Below are 23,770 nucleotides of genomic sequence, written 5' to 3'. Positions count from 1 at the left end.
GTCCAAAGCCAGTCTTTCATCACTACTAAGGTTATCAAATAGTGGTTTGCCCCATGTCTCTTTCTCTAATTTCTTAAAAGCTCTTGTTACCATATCAACGAATGTGTGAATTTGGGGGTACTGTGTCAACGAGGGACAATAAGTGCTAGGTTTCTTAATACCACAAGGGGGTGCTAGTTCAGGAGTTCCTTCAGAGTTCTCTCTAAGTAAATCCTTTTCATTACGGAAAGTTTTTTTATCTTTCGCTTCTTTGCATTCAAACAGTTTAATCAATGCCAATTTGTGAGCAAATAGATTAATGTCCTTCACCCACTCAAACGTATTATATCTAGTGGTTGGCACAAAAGAAAGGCCCTTGGTAAGGAGGGATATCTGTGTAGATGATGATGTCTGTGAGGATAAATTGATAACTCTCATTTCCCCTTGGGGTTCATTGTCAATAGCAGTTACCATTGATGGTAAGACCTCCCCCTTCTGTGACCTGTATACCCCCATTTCTTGCGGTCTCGCAAACCCTGTTGCGTGTGTGCATCTACCGTTTGCGTTGTCTCTACACATTGTGATCCTGGTATTTTTGGGGTAACCCCTAAAAAACCTTGTGCTACTTTGGGATTATTTCCCTGTGGTCCCCTGGGAGTGCTTTTTGGTTTCTTTTTCTATTTATTTGTATTTATCTTGGGTTTGTAGCCACGAGGAGATAAGGGGCCTGTTGATGTATTTGACTCGCTCCCCGACTGGGTCTCCGTGTCGGATATATCAGTGTTGTGTACAGTTTCTGTTACTGATTGTGGTTTTTTTCTCTGCCCAGTTGTATACTCTTTTAAGTTTAAAATCAAGACTATCTCGAGCAAATTTCTTTTGCTTTCTTGTTTTTACTTCCTCTGTATATGCAGTAACTTTATGCTGTAATTTTGCTTCAAATTTTTCAAAGTCAGGGTGTCCTGACAATTCCAATAGAATTTTTTGTTCACTCTGAAGTTTGGTTCTTAGTTTTTCAGAGAACCCAAGTTCATAGTCATGTAAATATTGCATCTGCTCAAGAGTCTGTTTAGTTTTAAGTTCATCCCACCCGGTCATGAACTCGACATCATCTGTATGGGAGTGAGGCTTGACTAAATTGCGGAGTCCACGTACAGTAATTTTTTTCTTTTAGATATGCACTAAAACTCGCTACCTCCCAGGATGACCTGGTAAAATCTTTGTAGGTTTTAAAGATATCCCTAAAGACTGGTTCAACATCTGTGTCTGCTGTGTGGTATTCGGTATCCTCCTCCCCCTCAGTATTTGTGAAAGTAAAAGTATTCCTGGCTTCACTCGTCAGGGATTCAATGGTGAATAGATCTACAGATAAATAGGCCATAACCCACAGATGTGGTGCTCGGTACACCAATGTAAAAAGGTCAAACACTATCCGAGTAGTATACCAGGGAAAAGAATATGTACACTAGGTCCCAAAGGACAAACCCTATAGGTATAAAAGAATGCAAGCAATGTATCCCTTGCCAATCACATACATAATAGTAAAAAATGGGATATGAAGCGATCTTTATCCCCAGTTATAGTCCTGTACTGTATAATGCTGGACTTATCAAGATGATGGAGGTCTTAGCTTATCCCCCAGTGTTTCCTGTATATATCTAGGAAATTGGTGTAGCTATTCCACCCTCAGAAGCCAGCAGGACAATACCAATGAGGCACAAGAGGAGAGATGGTGCTGTTGGGGTATGGCTATATAGTCTGCCCCTAAAGCCCCTATTTATGGAGCCCTCCAACTTGTGCCCACTAAATAGTAGAAGACATACAATGACATACAGTGCTGGTGCTATTTACAAAGTGCTGTATACTGGTTCCCTAACATGTTTCACCTCACGGGTTTATCAAAGAGTGCTATACATATATGCAGTAGTCTTATCACAACGTGCACCCCCCACCAAATCACAATATGCCCCCCATATAGCCCAGGTCAGAGCTGGGTCGCCGTGTCAGGCATGGGTTTAAATACTGAGGAGGTAGGAGGGTGTGGACTTATTGGGCGTATGCACCGCCCAGAAATTATTATAGTATGCTAGTTGCCGTGCTCCATGCGCCAGTGACGTCACTTCCTGTTAGCCAGTATTGGCATTATTATTTTTTTTAATTATTATTTAGTATTTATATAGCGCCGACATATTACGCAGCGCTGTACAGTGTATATATATATATATACATATATATATATATATATATATATATATATATATATATATATATATATATCTTGTCACTAACTGTCCCTCAAAGGAGCTCACAATCTAATCCCTACCATTGCCATATGTCTATATTACGTAGTGTAAGTACTGTAGTCTAGGGCCAATTTTAGGGGGAGCCAATTAACTTATCTGTATGTTTTGGAATGTGGGAGGAAACCGGAATGCCCGGAGGAAACCCACGCAGACACGGAGAGAACATACAAACTCTTGCATGGTAACCAAAGTGCATTATTAGGCTATTGACCAATCCAATAGCACGCTTGTACACGTCTATATCCGCATTGATTGCGGAGGCGCTTGATTACTGTGCCGACACTTTGGTTACCATGCCAATACCGGCTAACAGGAAGTGACGTCACTGGCCGGAAATGATGCGGCGCTATAGCCTACGAGTCCGTCTGCAGTCATACAGGAGACAGGTAAACACGCCTATCCTGTTCACTTTGCCCGGCATTGCGCATGGAGCACAGCAACCAGCATACTATAATAATTTCTGGGCAGTGCATACGCCCAATGAGTCCACACCCTCCTACCTCCTCAGTATTTAAACCTACGCCTGACATGGCGATTCAGCTCTGACCTGGGCTATATGGGGGGCATACTGTGATTTGGTGGGGGGTGCACGTTGTGATAAGACTACTGTATATATGTATAGCACTCTTTGATAAAGCCGTGAGGTGAAACATGTTAGGGAACCAGTATGCAGCACTTTGTAAATTGCACCAGCACTGTATGTCATTGTATGTCTTCTACTATTTAGTGGGCACAAGTTGGAGGGCTCCATAAATAGGGGCAGACTATATAGCCATACCACAACAGCACCATCTCTCCTCTTGTGCCTCATTGGTATTGTCCTGCTGGCTTCTGAGGGTGGAATAGCTACACCAGTTTCCTAGATACATACAGGAAACACTGGGGGATAAGCTAAGTCCTCCATCATTTTGATAAGTCCAGCATTATACAGTACAGGACTATACCTGGGGATATAGATTGCTTCATATCCCATTTTTTACTATTATGTATGTGATTGGCAAGGGATACATTGCTTGCATTCTTTTATACCTATAGGGTTTTTCCTTTGGGACCTAGTGTACACATACAGTGACAGCAAAGAATATATATAATCATCTAGTGCCTGCTTAAATAGCAAGTAGCTGAACAGCCACTCTCTACAACAACAACAACAACAAATAACATTTGTAAAGCGCTTTTCTCCCGCGGGACTCAAAGCGCATAAGCATGGCTCAGACCATCGTGGTACAGAGGAAGAAATTTTATAAGTCTGGAAATGCCAGGCTAAACAGGTAGCTTTTCAGTCTGGATTTGAATAGCTCCAGGGATGGTGCTGTCTTTACTGGGTGTGGTAGGGAGTTCCAGAGAGTAGGGGCAGCATGGCAGAAGGCTCTATCTCCAGATTTTTTGAGGTGCACTCTGGGAGTGACCAAGTTTACAGAACTTGCTGATCTGAGGTTGTGAGAGGTGTGGTGCAGCTTTAGCAAGTCCTTCATGTATCCAGGGCCCAGACTGTGCAGGGATTTGAATGTCAGCAGTCCAATCTTGAAGAGTATTCTCCATTCTACTGGTAGCCAGTGCAGTGAGCAAAGGATCTACCACTACCACTACTTCAATAAGGAACGAATACAACACTTTATATACTGTGTTTAAGTGTAGGGTAGTGTCACCAGAAGCTACATGCAGTGCCCAGTACACCTGCTTTCAAGTAGTAATTTGTGAGTCCCAAAGAAAAAAATATGGATATTTAGGTTACTGTTTGGTATTGGTAGAAAAAGGGTTAGTATCAGAATAGGGTTAGGTAATGGTTAGGTGTGGGGGGGGGGGGCAGGGGTGCTCAAAGTGACACAATTGGGGGGGGCACAGCTGTATGTGACACAGGGAGGAAGATCACTGAATGTGACACAAGGGAAGGGGGGGCACAGCTGTATGTGACACAGGGAGGGGGGATCACTGAATATGACACAGGGGAAGGGGGGGGGCACAGCTGAATGTGACACCGAGTGTGTGTGTGCACAAGGCTGCTGAATGTGAAGGGGGCACAGCTGAATATGGCACATGGCGGGGTAGCCAGCAACACAGGAGACAAGAAGTACAAAGAGACATAGAAAGGGAGAGATAACTACATGGTGGTGAGAATGTTAAATTGTGACAGCATCAAAGATGGGAAGTTACAAAGACTGCCCCATGAGAGGCAGTGTCACTGAATGGGGAGATGTGGGGATAGAAACATATGGAGAGAAGTAAAGGCACAAACACAGTGACTAAAAGAGAGAGAAATAAGCACACCAAGTGACACAGGCTAGCCAAGTAGGGAAATATACAGGGAAATTACCAGCCACATTGAGGGAGGAAGGAAGAGATGGAAATAAATGCACATAGAGTTCATACACTGGGGGCTGGGGAAAGCTTCACTCACTGCAGATGAACTTTATCCTACCATTCTGCAGCCAGAGTACAGATCAGCCCTGAATTACATCTTCCCAGAGATATGAAGCAGCAGGAATCAGGCTGATCTCTCCCCTCCCGGTACTGTACTGCTGTGCTGAGTGCTTTTATTCAGTACACTCTTCCTCAACGGGAGTTGAGGGGGCAGGCTCTCCTGGTTGCTTCTCTGTCTAGCTCTCTCTCATTGGCTGGAGAGAGGCAGAAGCAGGAGAAAGAGCACTGCTGATTGGAGGGCGGGAGGACATAAGGAAAGAAGCCTGGGGCTTCTTACAGAGCTGGCCAGCTTGCAGCCTATAGCCGCGGTGCGCAAATGCGCACACAAGATTGCGGCTCTTCACTTTTAGACGGAAGCCAAATTGAAAGTACGGGCATCTACGGACAGGGGAAATTTCCTGTCTGTAGTCAGTGCTGCTCAAATCCGGATCCGGGAGACATCCGGATAGTTCTATCCGGATATCTCCCAGTTACCTGTACGGGGTGGGTGGGGGAGGGGGGGTCAATCTTACCTGTCTGACGTTTTCTTTGGTCCGTCCCTCGGCGCCTCCCACAAAGCGGTCCAAGCGGCGGTCACGTGATTACAAACACTTCCGGTGGAAGGAGGAAGTGTTTGTAATCACGTGACGCGCATGGAGCGCATCGGGGGAGGCGCCGAGGGATGGACAAAGAAGACGTCAGACAGGTAAGATTGACGCACAGGTTTACTGGGAGATATACCCGGATAGCAACTATCCGGCTGTCTCCCGGATCCAGATTTGTCTGTCTGTAGTACGTACTGCTTGTACTTTCACGGACGGTTGGCAACACTGCTGTGCAGCCTTTGTCAGACTTAAATCCTGTTTGCTTACAAGCTGTTGGAACAGACAGCTATATACATGCAACATCAAAAGGGGATACATTGATTTTTTTTTTTTTTTGCATGCATGAATAATACATGTCATTAAGATACCTTAAACAAAACAGAACAGAAAACTCTACTGCTGGTATTGCCACAGTATAGTATAGATATTAGGTTATTTGATAATCATTGCTGTAAAAGATAAATAACAATTATACTTACATCTTTACCCGGTTCACCAGGAGGCCCTGCTGAACCTGGAGGACCCTGCAGTTAAAGAAATAAATCACAGTGAAAAAAAGTCACACAAGCACATTTTTAAATATGACATTGGCATGGGCTGAGCTTTAATTTATTTAGAAGACATGCCATAGAAGGTTTAAGAAGCAATTCTTACTAACACCAGCATTGTCTGAAATTGTTTCTATATTCTGTCATTGTTGACCACTGGAGGATGTAGGTAGGCTGTTGCAAATAATACACTTTTTAAGGCTTGGTCCACACTTGTGCGGTTGCAGAATGTAAATGGAGCGCGCATCCACGAGGTTCCACATTCTGCATCTGTTTTGCGCAAATACACCCGACCATTCCATGTCTGCAGCAGGGCTACGCTGGCCTGTACGCATTGCTGCTCACCTGTCTCGCCATCACCACTTATCCTGCTGCTTGGTACCTTCCACAGCCTGGAGGCCAGCAGAAGCATGGCTCTCCACAGGCTGCAACACGCCAAGAGAATTTTCATTGGTTCAACCAATGAGAATTCTCTCTGTTCCTGAGGATTCCCATTGCTCTATTGCAGCCCAAGGGAGAATCCCCATGCTTCTGTTGGCCTTCGGGCTCTTCAGAATGGACCGAGCAGCAGTGATGGATGGCAGAATGCATGAGTATGATGTCACAATGGTGACGGGATGCTGACCGAAGTGGGAGACGCGGAATCGGTGACTAGCTGTAACAAGCATTGAGGAGGCAGCTGCGGGCAACCTTGCCGCCGCCGCTGCTGCCTCCATTCCGCTGGCCAGTGTGTCTCCCGTGCCTCCGGCGTCTAGCACGCCGAGGATGGGTTTGTCAGCCGCTTATAGGGTCGCATTGTCGCGTGCGTGCGCACACAGACAAGACCTTTATGCAGGGAGGAGGCGGTCAGCTGACCGGATGGTCGGCTGACGTCAGAGGAGACGTCTGCCGCTCCTCATTGGCTGAGAGTAGTGGGCGTGCCTATGGGGTCTCCTCCGCTTCTTAAGCCTCTCGGCTTCACTCGCAACTCGTCTGCTGTTGCGAATACTTCGTGTTATCGTTCAGACCTTAGATAGATCCGGTGTGCTTTGATCCGGGAGGAAACCGGGATTTTCTCACTAGATAGGAATTATTGTTGTTTATATTACTCTCTATTGATAACCTGTGTATGACTCTGGCTTGCTTCTGACCTCTCTCTCGTTTACTGACTCTGCTCTTCTGCCCATCTGATCCTGCTGCCGACTTTGCCTGTTTTACCTCCTTCCTATTGCCTTCTGATTTTGTACTGTTATTACCTGTCTGTTGCTGACCTTGCCTGTCTGACCTCGCCTCCCCACCAGAGAGCCCTGATCTCTGGTGAGGACTCCTGTACTGATAGTACCCACCAGCTCCTCTGGTGAGGTATAGCTAAATCTATCAAGTACTACTGTTGCATCAAGCACTACACATTAGTTATCTCTCCTGTTGGCTGCTATACTTGCATTATTGGTGATTCTGCAGATCACCACATAATCAGGTATAGTGTCTGGATTATTGGTGATACTGCAGATCACTCAATAACCAGACATCTGTCTTTGCTGACACCAATCGTTACAGAACAGCAGACCAAAAATGTCTATGGAGACACTGTGCAGTCAGGTCGAACTCCTGACAACATCCGTCAACAATTTGACCACTACGGTAAACACCCAACGGACACAGATTGACCAGCTGTCTGAGACGGTGCACACCCTACGAACACCCAATGCACTAGTGCGATCCCCTGTAGTTATGGAGCCCCGGATACCTCTCCCTGAAAGGTTTTCAGGGCATAGGTCTGATTTCTGGAATTTTAAAAATCGCTGCCTTTCCTATTTTGAGTTACGCCCTTCCTCTTCAGGTTCAGAGAGTCAGAAAGTTACTTTTATAAAGACGTTATTATCTGGAGATTCACAGACATGGGCCTACAGTCTCCCCACTGGCCATGAGGCTTTAAACTCGGTTCAAGAATTTTTTAAAACTATGGCAATTATATATTACAATCCTGATTTAGCAGTGACCGCAGAGAGGAAGCTAAAAACTCTCAGACAAGGGCATAATACTGTTGAAACATACGCTGCAGAATTTAGAAGGTGGGCGGTGTCGGCCAGGTGGGGACAGTTTGCCCTATTAGATTATTTTTTTATCAGGATTATCTGACGCTGTTGCTGATCTTATGTTGAGTCACCCAGAACCCAAATCTGTGGATGATGCGATCTCATTAGCTGTAAAGATAGATCGTCGAGTTCGCTATCAAAGGCAAACTCGAGATAGAGCGCCAGTAAGATCCACCCTCATCACATTTTCTGCTCCAACTCCTTCTCTTCCCCAGGATGAGCCGATGCAAATCGGACAATCTAAATTGTCTGAGGTAGAGAAAAATAGGAGACGCACTGAGAGACTCTGCCAATACTGTGCTGAGAAAGGTCATATGGTACAGAATTGTCCCAAGAAGGTGGAAAACTATCGCCTAGGTGTAGCTGGAGGTACTACCCTAGACGAACCTGTGTTACCTCTGAAAGAAAATCGGTTACTGCTCCCGTGCTCTATCACCTAGGAAGATCAGGTCTTGTCTACCCAGGCCTTTATAGACTCGGGTTCCGCAGCTAATTTTATTGACTATGATTTTGCTGTTAAGTTTAGTTTTCCCCTTGTTTCCTTGGGTCGTCGAATTTTTGTTACTGCAGTGGACGATTCACCACTGCAGGGGAAACAACCCCTTTCACAGACTCCTGTATTGTTATGTCAGGTGGGGGCACTGCATAAAGAACAGATACAGTTCTTTGTTCTCAAAATGGCTACTTCCACAGTGATCCTTGGTATGCCGTGGCTGAAAAAGCACTCCCCTCATATCGACTGGAGTTCCAGACAGTTTCTGAGCTGGTCCTCCTTTTGCCATCATCATTGCATGGAGAAAGTCACGGTTTGCGCTACCAAGGTTCAAATGGAAGGTTTGCCTGCTCAGTACTCTGATTTTGCTGATGTATTTTGTCCCAAAGTGGCAGACAAACTTCCTCCACATCGAAGTTTTGACTGCCCCATTGAGTTAAGACCAGGTTGTATGCCCCCAGAGGTCACTTATATAACCTTTCTGGGCCTGAAAAGCTTGCTATGCAGGAGTATATTAAGGAAAACTTGGCCAAAGCATTCATCCGTCCTTCTAAGTCTCCGGCCGGAGCAGGATTCTTTTTCGTACAGAAAAAGGATGGTGGCCTTCGGCCATGTATCGATTACAGAGAGTTGAACAAAATTACTGTGAAAAATCGTTATCCTCTCCCTTTAATTGACAATTTATTCTCTCAGGTTACTGATGCATGTATCTTCTCTAAACTCGATCTTAGAGGGGCATACAACCTGGTAAGGATAAGGGAGGGTGATGAATGAAAGACGGCGTTTAACACACCCGACGGGCACTACGAGTATCTTGTCATGCCCTTCGGGTTGTGTAACGCTCCCGCCATCTTCCAGGAGCTAATCCAATGAGGTTTTCAGAGAAGTCCTGGGGCGGTTCGTCCTTGTGTACTTGGACGATATACTAATTTTTCCGCCCAATTTAACTGAACACAGAAAGCATGTGAAATTTGTGCTAGGGAAACTCAGGCAGAATTCTTTATATGCAAAGTTAGAGAAGTGCCTTTTTGAAGTGTCTGAAGTTCCTTTCCTGGGATACATTATCTCTACCGCTGGACTTTCTATGGACCCAAATAAAGTTTCTGCCGTTCTGGAGTGGCCACAGCCCTTGGGACTGAAGGCACTCCAGAGATTTCTTGGCTTTGCCAATTATTACAGAAAGTTTATCAAGGGATTTTCTTCTGTGGTATCACCCCTCACGGAGCTTACCAAGAAGGGGGCAGATACCTATAATTGGTCACCCGAAGCACACTCTGCTTTTTCCTCACTGAAACAATTGTTTTGCTCCGCCCCCATTTTACGTCATATGGATGTCTCTTATCCTTTTATTGTTGAGGTGGATGCGTCAAAAATCGGGGTTGGGGCTGTACTGTCTCAACACTCTGGTCTGCAGGGCAGATTACACCCATGTGCATTTTTCTCTCTGAAGTTTTCTCCCGCCGAGAGAAATTATGACATCGGAAATCGAGAATTGTTGGCCATCAAACTCGCGTTTGAAGAGTGGCGACATTGGCTCGAGGGGGCAGAACATACTATTACGGTCTATACTGACCACAAGAATTTAGAGTGTATTGAGGGGGCCAAACGACTCAGTCCTAGACAGGCTCGCTGGTCGTTATTTTTCTCGAGGTTCAGGTTCATTATTACCTACAAACCAGGTAGTAAGAACATCAAGGCAGATGCATTATCTAGATGTTTTGAGCCCGAGACAGTACAGGCCCCAACCCCTGAGAACATTCTTCCCGAGAAAGTTGTCCTCGCAGCTACAGAGACTTGGGAGGATTGGTCGTCCGCTTTGAGGCCCTATCAGCAGGACGTTCCCGAGGGGAAACCAGAGGGGGTTCTGTTTGTGCCACTGCATTTTCGCCTGAAAATTCTTGATGTTTTCCATGCTCATAAGAACGCGGGGCATCCAGGGGTTGCTAGGACACAGGAACTATTGGGCAGATGCATCTGGTGGCCATCCATAGTCTCAGACTGTAAAGAGTTTGTCAGGAATAAGCCGTCCAGACAGGCTCCTGTAGGCACGCTTCAGTCATTGCCTGTACCTGAACAGCCATGGACTCATCTGTCCATGGACTTTGTGGGCGAGCTTCCTAGATCTGAGGGTAAGACGGTCATTTGGGTGGTAGTCGACAGGTTCATTTCATCCCATTGGACGGACTCCCCTCAGCTCAGGAACTCTTCATCCAGCATATTTTCCGGTTGCACGGGATACCGGAAAACATAGTGTCAGATAGGGGAGTTCAATTTGTGTCCAAGTTTTGGAGGGCCTTCTGTCATCATCTCGGTATGAACTTGTCATTTTCCTCCGGCTACCACCCACAGACCAATGGACAAACTGAAAGGGTTAACCAGTCCCTTGAACAATTCCTGAGGTGTTATGTGGCAGATGCCCAGTTGGACTGGGTAAAGTTCCTACCCTTCGCAGAATTTGCACACAATAACCTGAAGAGTTCCTCTTCAGGTTTCTCCCCATTTCAGGTTGTAACGGGGAGATCACCCAAATTCTCCCCATTACCAGTGGTGTCATCTTCTTTTCCTGCCCTGGAAGAGTGGCAGGGAGCATTGAAGGAGATTTGGGTGATGGTCAAAAGGAACCTGGAAAAGGCTTTTCAGATCCAAAAGAAACAGGCAGATAAAAGATGGTCTGTAGAATGGGATTTTGCTCCAGGGGACATGGTGTGGGTCTCTACACGGCACCTGACACTAAAACAACCCTCAGCTAAATTGGATCCCAGATTAATAGGCCCATACCCTGTGTCCAAGAAGATTAATAATGTCACTTATATCATTTCACTGCCTTCCAGTATGAGAGGTGTAAAGTCATTCCATGTGTCTCTGTTAAAACCGGCTGTGCATGTGGATTCGTCTCCCCCCCCCCCCCCCCCCCCCCCCCTGTGGTGATTGATGGTGAGCCCAAATATGAGATTGAGCAGATTTTGGATTCTTGGTGGGTGCGTAACTCGGTACAGTACCCTGTTGATTGGAAGGGGTATGGGCCTGAGGAGAGGTCTTGGGTGCTGGGTCATCGTATGCATGCTGAAGAACTTAGGACAGGGGTCGGCAACCCGCGGCTCCGGAGCCGCATGCGGCTCTTTTCCACCTTCGCCGCGGCTCCGGTGTCAGTGGCTGACTGGCTGCGGCGCGCGTGTGACGCGTGTGCTGTCGCTGGCCGGCAGCCTATCAGAGAGGCCGCCGGACCAGTGCAGTGCAGGGCTTCGGGCGGCCATTTTCCTGTAGCCCTGCAGTGTAATGCAGGCAGGCAGGACGTGATGTAGGAGGAGGATCGTGGGAGTTGCGCGCCACAAGGTCGGGACCGGAGGTCGGGACAGGAGGTCTTCTGACTAGGTGAGTAAATTTTTTTTTTCAGATCTGCTAATGAGCTGTGCATATGGGGGCCATATCTGCTAATGAGCTGTGCATATGGGGGTCATATCTGCTAACGAGCTGTGCATAAGGGGGTCATATCTGCTAACGATCTGTGCATATGGGGGTCATATCTGCTAACGATTTGTGCATATGGGGGTCATATCTGCTAACGATTTGTGCATATGGGGGTCATATCTGCTAACGATTTGTGCATATGGGGGGTCATATCTGCTAACGATTTGTGCATATGGGGGTCATATCTGCTAACGATTTGTGCATATGGGGGTCATATCTGCTAACGATCTGTGCATATGGGGGTCATATCTGCTAACGATTTGTGCATATGGGGGTCATATCTGCTAACGATTTGTGCATATGGGGGTCATATCTGCTAATGATCTGTGCATATGGTTTTGCGGCTCCCAGTTTTTTTCTCTTTTCGGAAACGGGTCCAAGTGGCTCTTTATGTCTTAAAGGTTGCTGACCCCTGACTTAGGAAAAAGTTCCATGAGTTGCACCCTGAGAAGCCGTGCAGGTCGTGTCCGGAGTCTACGCCTCAAGGGAGGGGGGGGGGGGGGGTACTGTAACAAGCATAGAGGAGGCAGCTGCGGGCAACCTTGCTGCCGCCGCCACTGCCTCCATTCCGCTGCCCAGTGTGTCCCCCGGGCCTCTGGCGTCTAGCACGCCGAGGACGGGTTTGTCAACCGCTCATAGGGTCGCATTGTCACGTGCGCGCGTGTGCACAGACAGGACCTTTATGCAGGGAGGAGGCGCGTCAGCTGACCGGCTGGTCGGCTGACGTCAGAGGAGACGTCCGACGCTCCTCATTGGCTGAGAGTAGAGGGCGTGCCTATGGGGTCTCCTCCGCTTCTTAAGCCTCTCGGCTTCACTCGCAACTCGTCTGCTGTTGCGAATACTTCGTGTTATCGTTCAGACCTTAGATAGATCCGGTGTGCTTTGATCCGGGAGGAAACCGGGGATTCCACACTAGATAGGAATTATTGTTGTTTATATTACTCTCTATTGATAACCTGTGTATGACTCTGGCTTGCTTCTGACCTCTCTCTCGTTTACTGACTCTGTACTTGTGCCCATCTGATCCTGCTGCCGACTTTGCCTGTTTTACCTCCTTCCTATTACCTTCTGATTTTGTACTGTTATTACCTGTCTGTTGCCGACCTTGCCTGTCTGACCTCGCCTCCCCACCAGAGAGCCCTGATCTCTGGTGAGGACTCCTGTACTGATAGTACCCACCAGCTCCTCTGGTGAGGTATAGCTAAATCTATCAAGTACTACTGTTGCATCAAGCACTACACATTAGTTATCTCTCCTGTTGGCTGCTATACTTGCATTATTGGTGATTCTGCAGATCACCACATAATCAGGTATAGTGTCTGGATTATTGGTGATACTGCAGATCACTCAATAACCAGACATCTGTCTGTGCTGACACCAATCGTTACACTAGCCTAGTGAGAGCGGACAGTGTCCATTCTCATAGGCTTGCATTAGACACGTTTTCCTGTCCAGTACGGGAAAAAGTGTCAAATCCGGACTCTCCGTGACATTTTCTTTCCGTGCAACATGGATCCATGTGCGATCTGTGTTTTTGCACGAGTGGAAGTAGGTCCTATTTTTAACATAGGATCAGCTTCCAGCGTTTCTGCAGAGCATTAAAAACATATCCCACGGATATGTTTTTAAAACAAGTGTGAACCGGCCCTAAGCCAGGATCTGGAGATAGGAGAAAGGCCCCTATGCAATTCACTTTTTCTCCTAAGTTTTCTCCTAGGAGGTAATTTCTGTTGCAAACAACTTTTTAGCACTCTTCAATTGAAAAAGTACTAAAAAGTAGGTGAAAAAGTACTGTTAAAATGATTGAGTAATTTCTTGCTTGCTGGTGATTTAAAAAGCATTTATTGCTAAGGTGTAAAAATATCCCATATGTGAAAACTTAGGAGAAAAAGTGAATTGCATACGGCCCCCTGTCATAAAATGCTTATTAAACCACCAGCAAGCAAGAAAATGCTCAAAATAATTTTGAAAGTACTTTTTTGCCAACTTTTGGGTACCTTTTCAATTTTAAAATGTTGAAAAGTTATTTGAAAAAGAAAATGATCTCCTATAAGTTAACTTAGGAGAAAAAAGTGAATTGTATATGGGCCAATATATGGACAAAATAGGGTAAGTAGAAGATGGGAGCCTGCTACCGAACTCTCCTCTCTCTATCCTCTCGCAGTGGTGAATTGCAAACAAAGTGTTAAAATACCGCATGAGATAAAATACCAACCTTTTATCTCTTACTGACTCTTCTCTGGTGAATTGAGGCCAATGGTACATGCTAGGCTGGCTTCAGCATGTAGCGTAGCATTGTAGTGTGTAGTGTTGTTGGTATAATGGTGAGGCTAGCTGCCTTCCAAGCAGTAGGCCTGGGTTCGATTCCTGGCCAATGTAACATCTTAGTAAGGGGGCTTTTAGGACCATTGTAGTCCCTTACACACCCCAATGAGTTCTGGATCACCATGAGCTTGCTGGTTAGTCTGTGCCTCTCGGATTTACAAGCCCTACTCCATAGAGCCAAATTAATCCATGCCATGCACTGATGAGGATCAAACAATCCGAAACAGTCTGTATGCATGTTGGATTATTATGGCTCTGTACATATTAACAAGCTGACACATCATTGCATTCCAGCGGTTCTGGAGGTGTGTTTAGCTTCTAAGGGTACAATGGTTAATTTGCATATATTCAGCAGTGGTGCCTGGGAGACATCTCGAGCTCACTCCAACCTGAATTATCGCAAATTCTTTCTGTTTTAGGAAAGCAAACTTTTGTTTTTCTTAACATCTTAGTAAGGGGGCTTTTAGGACCATTGTAGTCCCTTACACACCCCAATGAGTTCTGGGTCACCATGAGCTTGCTGGTTAGTCTGTGCCTCTCGGATTTACAAGCCCTACTCCATAGAGCCAAATTAATCCATGCCATGCACTGATGAGGATCAAACAATCCGAAACAGTCTGTATGCATGTTGGATTATTATGGCTCTGTACATATTAACAAGCTGACACATCATTGCATTCCAGCGGTTCTGGAGGTGTGTTTAGCTTCTAAGGGTACAATGGTTAATTTGCATATATTCAGCAGTGGTGCCTGGGAGACATCTCGAGCTCACTCCAACCTGAATTATCGCAAATTCTTTCTGTTTTAGGAAAGCAAACTTTTGTTTTTCTGGCCAATGTATGTGAGCTGGTTTTTGACATCCTACAATTCCCTAAGTAAGCTCATTTTTCTCTTGGGTATATCACAATGGTACATGCTAGGCTGGTTTCAGCATGTAGCATTGTAGTGTGTAGTGTTGGTGGTATAATGGTGAGGCTAGCTGCCTTCCAAGCAGTAGGCCTGGGTTTGATTCCTGGCCAATGTATGTGAGCTGGCTTTTGACATCCTACAATTCCCTAAGTAAGCTCATTTTTCTCTTGGGTATATCACAATGGTACATGCTAGGCTGGCTTCAGCATGTAGCGTTGCAGTGTGTAGTGTTGGTGGTATAATGGTGAGGATAGCTGCCTTCCAAGCGCTAGGCCTGGGTTCGATTTCTGGCCAATGTATGTGAGCTGGTTTTTGACATCCTACAATTCCCTAAGTAACCTCATTTTTCTCTTGGGTATATCACAATGGTACATGCTAGGCTGGCTTCAGAATGTAGCATTGCAGTGTGTAGTGTTGGTGGTATAAAGGTGAGGATAGCTGCCTTCCAAGCGCTAGGCCTGGGTTCGATTTCTGGCCAATGTATGTGAGCTGGCTTTTGACATACTACAATTCCCTAAGTAAGCTCATTTTTCTCTTGGTTATATCACAATGGTACATGCTAGGCTGGCTTCAGCATGTAGCATTGCAGTGTGTAGTGTTGGTGGTATAATGGTGAGGATAGCTGCCTTCCAAGCGGTAGGCCTGGGTTTGATTCCTGGCCAATGTATGTGAGCTGGTTTTGGACATCCTACAATTCCTTAAGTAAGCTCATTTTTCTCTTGGGTATATCACAATGGTACATGCTAGGCTGGCTTCAGCATGTAGCATTGCAGTGTGTAGTGTTGGTGGTATAATGGTGAGGATAGCTGCCTTCCAAGCGGTAGGCCTGGGTTTGATTCCTGGCCAATGTATGTGAGCTGGTTTTGACATCCTAAAATTCCCTAAGTAGGCTCATTTTTCTCTTGGGTATATCACAATGGTACATGCTAGGCTGGCTTCAGCATGTAGCATTGCAGTGTGTAGTGTTGGTGGTATAAAGGTGAGGATAGCTGCCTTCCAAGCGGTAGGCCTGGGTTTGATTCCTGGCCAATGTATGTGAGCTGGTTTTGACATCCTAAAATTCCCTAAGTAGGCTCATTTTTCTCTTCGGTATATCACAATGGTACATGCTAGGCTGGCTTCAGCATGTAGCATTGCAGTGTGTAGTGTTGGTGGTATAATGGTGAGGATAGCTGCCTTCCAAGCGGTATGCCTGGGTTCGATTTCTGGCCAATGTATGTAAGCTGGCTTTTGACATACTACAATTCCCTAAGTAGGATCATTTTTCTCTTGGGTATATCACAATGGTACATGCTAGGCTGGCTTCAGCATGTAGCATTGCAGTGTGTAGTGTTGGTGGTATAAAGGTGAGGATAGCTGCCTTCCAAGCGGTAGGCCTGGGTTCGATTTCTGGCCAATGTATGTGAGCTGGTTTTTGACATCCTACAATTCCCTGGAAGACAAGACAGGAAGGGAGAAGGGAAGAAGAGAAAGGACCAGGGGAGCAGCCAACAGGTGCTATGGGCTACCATTTAGCATAAACAAGGTTTCATTTGTGATTACTTTAATTTTTCCGCCGGAATGCGGAATTCCGCAAAATTCCGGCGGAAATGGCATAGCGACAGAATTTAGCACTGCGGAATCTGCGAATTCCGGCGGAACGAAATTTGCTCTTTCCGATCATCCCTAACAACCACAGTGTCAGAGGTGGAAGAAGGGGATGGGAAACTGTGTGTTGATTACTACTATTCAAATCAACTATAGAAGAGAATATTATCAGCACAGGACCATTAAAGAGCTAGTACTGTGTTTGAGGGGTGGGCCCCTTTCTGCCCCTAACGCCCAAGGGCACCGATGCGGTCGCTACATCTGCACCCCCTGTTGCTACGACACTGCACATAACTCACTCAGCTATCATTCCCCTACTGTGTTTGAAGCAGAGAGAAATAAGAAAAAGGGATACATGGCAGAGACTGCAAAACAGATAAATAGAGATTAAGGTGTTGGGGTGGCTGAGGGCCCTGGGGTGTCCTTTGTCTAATAGCAATCAGTGTGTGATGGCTGGGCTTTAGCCTTGGGCGCGAGAGGACCTGGTTCCGGCTCTGGCTGTGATTGAGGCCTTTAACCCCCCTGGTGATAATCCCGACCTGAGCACGGGCTCCGCTTTGAATGCTAGGAGCGGTGAGCCTGTGCTCAGGTCGGGCATACTAAAAATAGCTCCTGTGCACAGTTCCTGGCTTCTTCCCCCAGCCGCCAGAGTCCCCATTACCGCTCTGATCTTCCGGGGACCCGGCGGGCAATTAGCTTGGAGGATCGGTGGTGATGCAGTGGTGCGGCGTTACGTCGGGGGCGGCGTGGGGTCACATGGGCGGGAGTGAGAAAACAAAAATTAAACACTTCTGATTGGGCCAAAATAGCATTGTATTGGATACAATGGTATTTGTATCCAATGCAATGTTGCCTTTTACTTCCTGGGTGGCTGAGAGGAGCTGTGGCTGCTGAGCTGAGAGGAGCTGTGCTGTGAGTGCGATGTGATCTGATTTATCTGCCTACCTGTTACCGATTTTTGCCTGGACTTTGACTATTCTTTCTGCTTTCTCCCTGCACTGATTTTTTCCTGGACTTTGATTGATTACCTGTTGCTGATTTTTGCCTGGACTTTGACTACTCTTTGCCTGCTGCCTGTACCGACCTCTGCCTGGATTTGCACCGACCTCTGCCGTTTACTATGGGGTCATCCTCCAGAAGGTATCTCACTCTGGAAGCACTGGTGGAGTTGGAGCACAGCGATCTGCAGTCACTGGTGGACTCAAGTGACAGTGACGTACCTGGGGATCTGTCATCCAACCCAGGTAGTGACAGAGATGATGACTCCATCACCGCCGAGGTCAGTAATGTCCGGGTTTGGTGTCCCATCGACCTTTCTCAGGCTCCGCCACCGCTCCTACGTTTCCCTTTTACTGGGGAGCTGTGATGATTTGCTCAGCTGCCTGTGCAGGCAGCCAGCCTTTTGACCATTGTGTAGGTTTGTACGCTGCAGGACTCTGGAAAGAAGAGCTTCTGTCAGTTTTGCAGCTTGTGCTTGCAGAGGAATTTGCATACGTTGTCATGCAAATTGCCTGGCCACATTCATTGGAGGCGTGTACTATAAGTATTATGTCTTTCCCACAATGCTTCGCTGTTCATAAGGATTTCGTCCTACGTAACACTCCTGGTGGGGTGTCAGCCTTGCTCTCTGTTTGAACATCAGCTTAGAGTAATTCCTGAATCTGCGCTAGGCAGATTTCCCTAGTGCAGTTAGGATTGTATTATCTGTATTGCCTGTTCTGTCTTGTCTTGCTTGTTGCCATTGTCCAGTCCCAACGGTGGTCGACAGGAAATGGTTCTGATCTCTGTTCTTGGAGTATAGCTGGTGCAGCGGTTGCTACCAGCTATCTCTTCTGTTCTGTCTCCTGGGATCGCGCTAGCTACTTTTCGCTAGCGCTGGGGATCCTTCTGTTCTGTCTTCTGGGATCGCGCTAGCTACTTTTCGCTAGCGCTGGGAATCCTTCTGTTCTGTCTTCTGGGATCGCGCTAGCCACTTTTCGCTAGCGCTGGGGATCCTTCTGTTCTGCTACTCTGTACTTGGATCGCGCTAGCCACTTTTCGCTAGCGCTGGGGATCCTTCTGTTCTGCTACTCTGTACTTGGATCGCGCTAGCCACTTTTCGCTAGTGCTGTGGATCCTATCTCTCGCTTGTCCCTGTTTTCATGTGTCTGTCTGCAACGCTTGCTGGAGGCTCGGTGAGGTAACCGTTAAGCAAGCGCTCGCGTCCTCTGTTTCATGTTTGTCTGTTAATGTTTAGTTAGGCGTGCTTGTCTCTATTGTGCTTATCACGTGGAGACCGCGCATAACCGCATGCACTGTTGCGAATGAGTGCGGTGTTCGCGGTTAGCTAGCGTTTGTTATTTTCCGTATCTCCTCATTGTATTATTTGCTGTGCCTTTGCTACCCTCGTATTCTGTCCTGACCTGCCTTGTGTCACGTCTGGCGATTGCACCTCTCGCGATCGCGTTCCTATTTCATATCTGCTGTTTGTGCGCGGTCGCGGGGTGGCGACTGGATTGGCGCACACACATACAACCTGTCCCTTTGCTCGTTCTCATTCGCAATCGCCTCTCTTGCGATTGCGTTCTGCGTTTCGTACAATTCCTGTCTGGCATTTGTGGAGGTACAGAGGATTGGTTCCTCTGCACTCCCCAGCACCATCTGCCGACAGGAATTTTCCCTCTACGGGTGCGTAGCACCTTTTGCTGGGTTCCTGCAAATTATACGCTTGTGGAGGATTTCTGCCGTGTCAGCGCACGCGTTGAGGTGTTATGTGGCAGATGCCCAGTTGAACGGGGTAAAGTTCCTACCCTTCGCAGAATTTGCACACAATAACCTGAAGAGTTCCTCTTCAGGTTTCTCCCCATTTCAGGTTGTAACGGGGAGATCACCCAAATTCTCCCCATTACCAGTGGTGTCATCTTCTTTTCCTGCCCTGGAAGAGTGTCAGGGAGCATTGAAGGAGATTTGGGTGATGGTCAAAAGGAACCTGGAAAAGGCTTTTCAGACCCAAAAGAAACAGGCAGATAAAAGACGGTCTGTAGAATGGGATTTTGCTCCAGGGGACATGGTGTGGGTCTCTACACGGCACCTGACACTAAAACAACCCTCAGCTAAATTGGATCCCAGATTAATAGGCCCATACCCTGTATCCAAGAAGATTAATAATGTCACTTATGTCATTTCACTGCCTTCCAGTATGAGAGGTGTAAAGTCATTCCATGTGTCTCTGTTAAAACCGGCTGTGCATGTGGATTCGTCTCCCCCCCCCCCCCCCCCTGTGGTGATTGATGGTGAGCCCAAATATGAGATTGAGCAGATTTTGGATTCTTGGTGGGTGCGTAACTCGGTACAGTACCCTGTTGATTGGAAGGGGTATGGGCCTGAGGACAGGTCTTGGGTGCTGGGTCATCGTATGCATGCTGAAGAACTTAGGACAGGGGTCGGCAACCCGCGGCTCCGGAGCCGCATGCGGCTCTTTTCCACCTTCGCCGCGGCTCCGGTGTCAGTGGCTGACTGGCTGCGGCGCGCGTGTGACGCGTGTGCTGTCGCTGGCCGGCAGCCTATCAGAGAGGCCGCCGGACCAGTGCAGTGCAGGGCTTCGGGCGGCCATTTTCCTGTAGCCCTGCAGTGTAATGCAGGCAGGCAGGACGTGATGTAGGAGGAGGATCGTGGGAGTTGCGCGCCACAAGGTCGGGACCGGAGGTCGGGACAGGAGGTCTTCTGACTAGGTGAGTAAATTTTTTTTTTCAGATCTGCTAATGAGCTGTGCATATGGGGGTCATATCTGCTAATGAGCTGTGCATATGGGGGTCATATCTGCTAACGAGCTGTGCATAAGGGGGTCATATCTGCTAACGATCTGTGCATATGGGGGTCATATCTGCTAACGATTTGTGCATATGGGGGTCATATCTGCTAACGATTTGTGCATATGGGGGGTCATATCTGCTAACGATTTGTGCATATGGGGGTCATATCTGCTAACGATTTGTGCATATGGGGGTCATATCTGCTAACGATCTGTGCATATGGGGGTCATATCTGCTAACGATCTGTGCATATGGGGGTCATATCTGCTAACGATTTGTGCATATGGGGGTCATATCTGCTAATGATCTGTGCATATGGTTTTGCGGCTCCCAGTTTTTTTCTCTTTTCGGAAACGGGTCCAAGTGGCTCTTTATGTCTTAAAGGTTGCTGACCCCTGACTTAGGAAAAAGTTCCATGAGTTGCACCCTGAGAAGCCGTGCAGGTCGTGTCCGGAGTCTACGCCTCAAGGGAGGGGGGGGGGGTACTGTAACAAGCATAGAGGAGGCAGCTGCGGGCAACCTTGCTGCCGCCGCCACTGCCTCCATTCCGCTGCCCAGTGTGTCCCCCGGGCCTCTGGCGTCTAGCACGCCGAGGATGGGTTTGTCAACCGCTCATAGGGTCGCATTGTCACGTGCGCGCGTGTGCACAGACAGGACCTTTATGCAGGGAGGAGGCGCGTCAGCTGACCGGCTGGTCGGCTGACGTCAGAGGAGACGTCCGACGCTCCTCATTGGCTGAGAGTAGAGGGCGTGCCTATGGGGTCTCCTCATCTTCTTAAGCCTCTCGGCTTCACTCGCAACTCGTCTGCTGTTGCGAATACTTTGTGTTATCGTTCAGACCTTAGATAGATCCGGTGTGCTTTGATCCGGGAGGAAACCGGGGATTCCACACTAGATAGGAATTATTGTTGTTTATATTACTCTCTATTGATAACCTGTGTATGACTCTGGCTTGCTTCTGACCTCTCTCTCGTTTACTGACTCTGTACTTGTGCCCATCTGATCCTGCTGCCGACTTTGCCTGTTTTACCTCCTTCCTATTACCTTCTGATTTTGTACTGTTATTACCTGTCTGTTGCCGACCTTGCCTGTCTGACCTCGCCTCCCCACCAGAGAGCCCTGATCTCTGGTGAGGACTCCTGTACTGATAGTACCCACCAGCTCCTCTGGTGAGGTATAGCTAAATCTATCAAGTACTACTGTTGCATCAAGCACTACACATTAGTTATCTCTCCTGTTGGCTGCTATACTTGCATTATTGGTGATTCTGCAGATCACCACATAATCAGGTATAGTGTCTGGATTATTGGTGATACTGCAGATCACTCAATAACCAGACATCTGTCTTTGCTGACACCAATCGTTACACTAGCCTAGTGAGAGCGGACAGTGTCCATTCTCATAGGCTTGCATTAGACACGTTTTCCTGTCCAGTACGGGAAAAAGTGTCAAATCCGGACTCTCCGTGACATTTTCTTTCCGTGCAACATGGATCCGTGTGCGATCTGTGTTTTTGCACGAGTGGAAGTAGGTCCTATTTTTAACATAGGATCAGCTTCCAGCGTTTCTGCAGAGCATTAAAAACATATCCCACGGATATGTTTTTAAAACAAGTGTGAACCGGCCCTAAGCCAGGATCTGGAGATAGGAGAAAGGCCCCTATGCAATTCACTTTTTCTCCTAAGTTTTCTCCTAGGAGGTAATTTCTGTTGCAAACAACTTTTTAGCACTCTTCAATTGAAAAAGTACTAAAAAGTAGGTGAAAAAGTACTGTTAAAATGATTCTGAGTAATTTCTTGCTTGCTGGTGATTTAAAAAGCATTTATTGCTAAGGTGTAAAAATATCCCATATGTGAAAACTTAGGAGAAAAAGTGAATTGCATACGGCCCCCTGTCATAAAATGCTTATTAAACCACCAGCAAGCAAGAAAATGCTCAAAATAATTTTGAAAGTACTTTTTTGCCAATTTTTGGGTACCTTTTCAATTTTAAAATGTTGAAAAGTTATTTGAAAAAGAAAATGATCTCCTATAAGTTAACTTAGGAGAAAAAAGTGAATTGTATATGGGCCAATATATGGATTATGGACAAAATAGGGTAAGTAGAAGATGGGAGCCTGCTACCGAACTCTCCTCTCTCTATCCTCTCACAGTGGTGAATTGCAAACAAAGTGTTAAAATACCGCATGAGATAAAATACCAACCGTTTATCTCTTACTGACTCTTCTCTGGTGAATTGAGGCCAATGGTACATGCTAGGCTGGCTTCAGCATGTAGCGTAGCATTGTAGTGTGTAGTGTTGTTGGTATAATGGTGAGGCTAGCTGCCTTCCAAGCAGTAGGCCTGGGTTCGATTCCTGGCCAATGTATGTGAGCTGGTTTTTGACATCCTACAATTCCCTAAGTAAGCTCATTTTTCTCTTGGGTATATCACAATGGTACATGCTAGGCTGGTTTCAGCATGTAGCATTGTAGTGTGTAGTGTTGGTGGTATAATGGTGAGGCTAGCTGCCTTCCAAGCAGTAGGCCTGGGTTCGATTCCTGGCCAATGTATGTGAGCTGGCTTTTGACATCCTACAATTCCCTAAGTAAGCTCATTTTTCTCTTGGGTATATCACAATGGTACATGCTAGGCTGGCTTCAGCATGTAGCGTTGCAGTGTGTAGTGTTGGTGGTATAATGGTGAGGATAGCTGCCTTCCAAGCTGTAGGCCTGGGTTCGATTTCTGGCCAATGTATGTGAGCTGGTTTTTGACATCCTACAATTCCCTAAGTAACCTCATTTTTCTCTTGGGTATATCACAATGGTACATGCTAGGCTGGCTTCAGCATGTAGCATTGCAGTGTGTAGTGTTGGTGGTATAAAGGTGAGGATAGCTGCCTTCCAAGCGCTAGGCCTGGGTTCGATTTCTGGCCAATGTATGTGAGCTGGCTTTTGACATACTACAATTCCCTAAGTAAGCTCATTTTTCTCTTGGGTATATCACAATGGTACATGCTAGGCTGGCTTCAGCATGTAGCATTGCAGTGTGTAGTGTTGGTGGTATAATGGTGAGGATAGCTGTCTTCCAAGCGGTAGGCCTGGGTTTGATTCCTGGCCAATGTATGTGAGCTGGTTTTGGACATCCTACAATTCCTTAAGTAAGCTCATTTTTCTCTTGGGTATATCACAATGGTACATGCTAGGCTGGCTTCAGCATGTAGCATTGCAGTGTGTAGTGTTGGTGGTATAATGGTGAGGATAGCTGCCTTCCAAGCGGTAGGTCTGGGTTTGATTCCTGGCCAATGTA

The 23,770-nt window shown here is 46.8% G+C and overlaps 1 protein-coding gene across 1 annotated transcript in view; it reads right to left on the bottom strand.

Moving 5' to 3' along the window:
* COL3A1 (collagen type III alpha 1 chain) overlaps positions 1 to 23,770 on the bottom strand; it is a 2,242,195-nt gene that overhangs the window by 1,756,155 nt on the left and 462,270 nt on the right. The window contains exon 8 of the mRNA XM_068244947.1: positions 5,767 to 5,811. Coding sequence (XP_068101048.1) covers positions 5,767 to 5,811 — 45 coding nt within the window. The remainder of the gene's footprint in view (positions 1 to 5,766; positions 5,812 to 23,770) is intronic.

Source organism: Hyperolius riggenbachi, chromosome 7, assembly GCF_040937935.1.
Source record: "Hyperolius riggenbachi isolate aHypRig1 chromosome 7, aHypRig1.pri, whole genome shotgun sequence".
In the NCBI taxonomy this organism is placed as follows: domain Eukaryota; kingdom Metazoa; phylum Chordata; class Amphibia; order Anura; family Hyperoliidae; genus Hyperolius; species Hyperolius riggenbachi.
The sequence above is the reverse complement of the archived record's forward strand: the minus strand, read 5'-3'. Positions and strand labels throughout refer to the sequence as shown.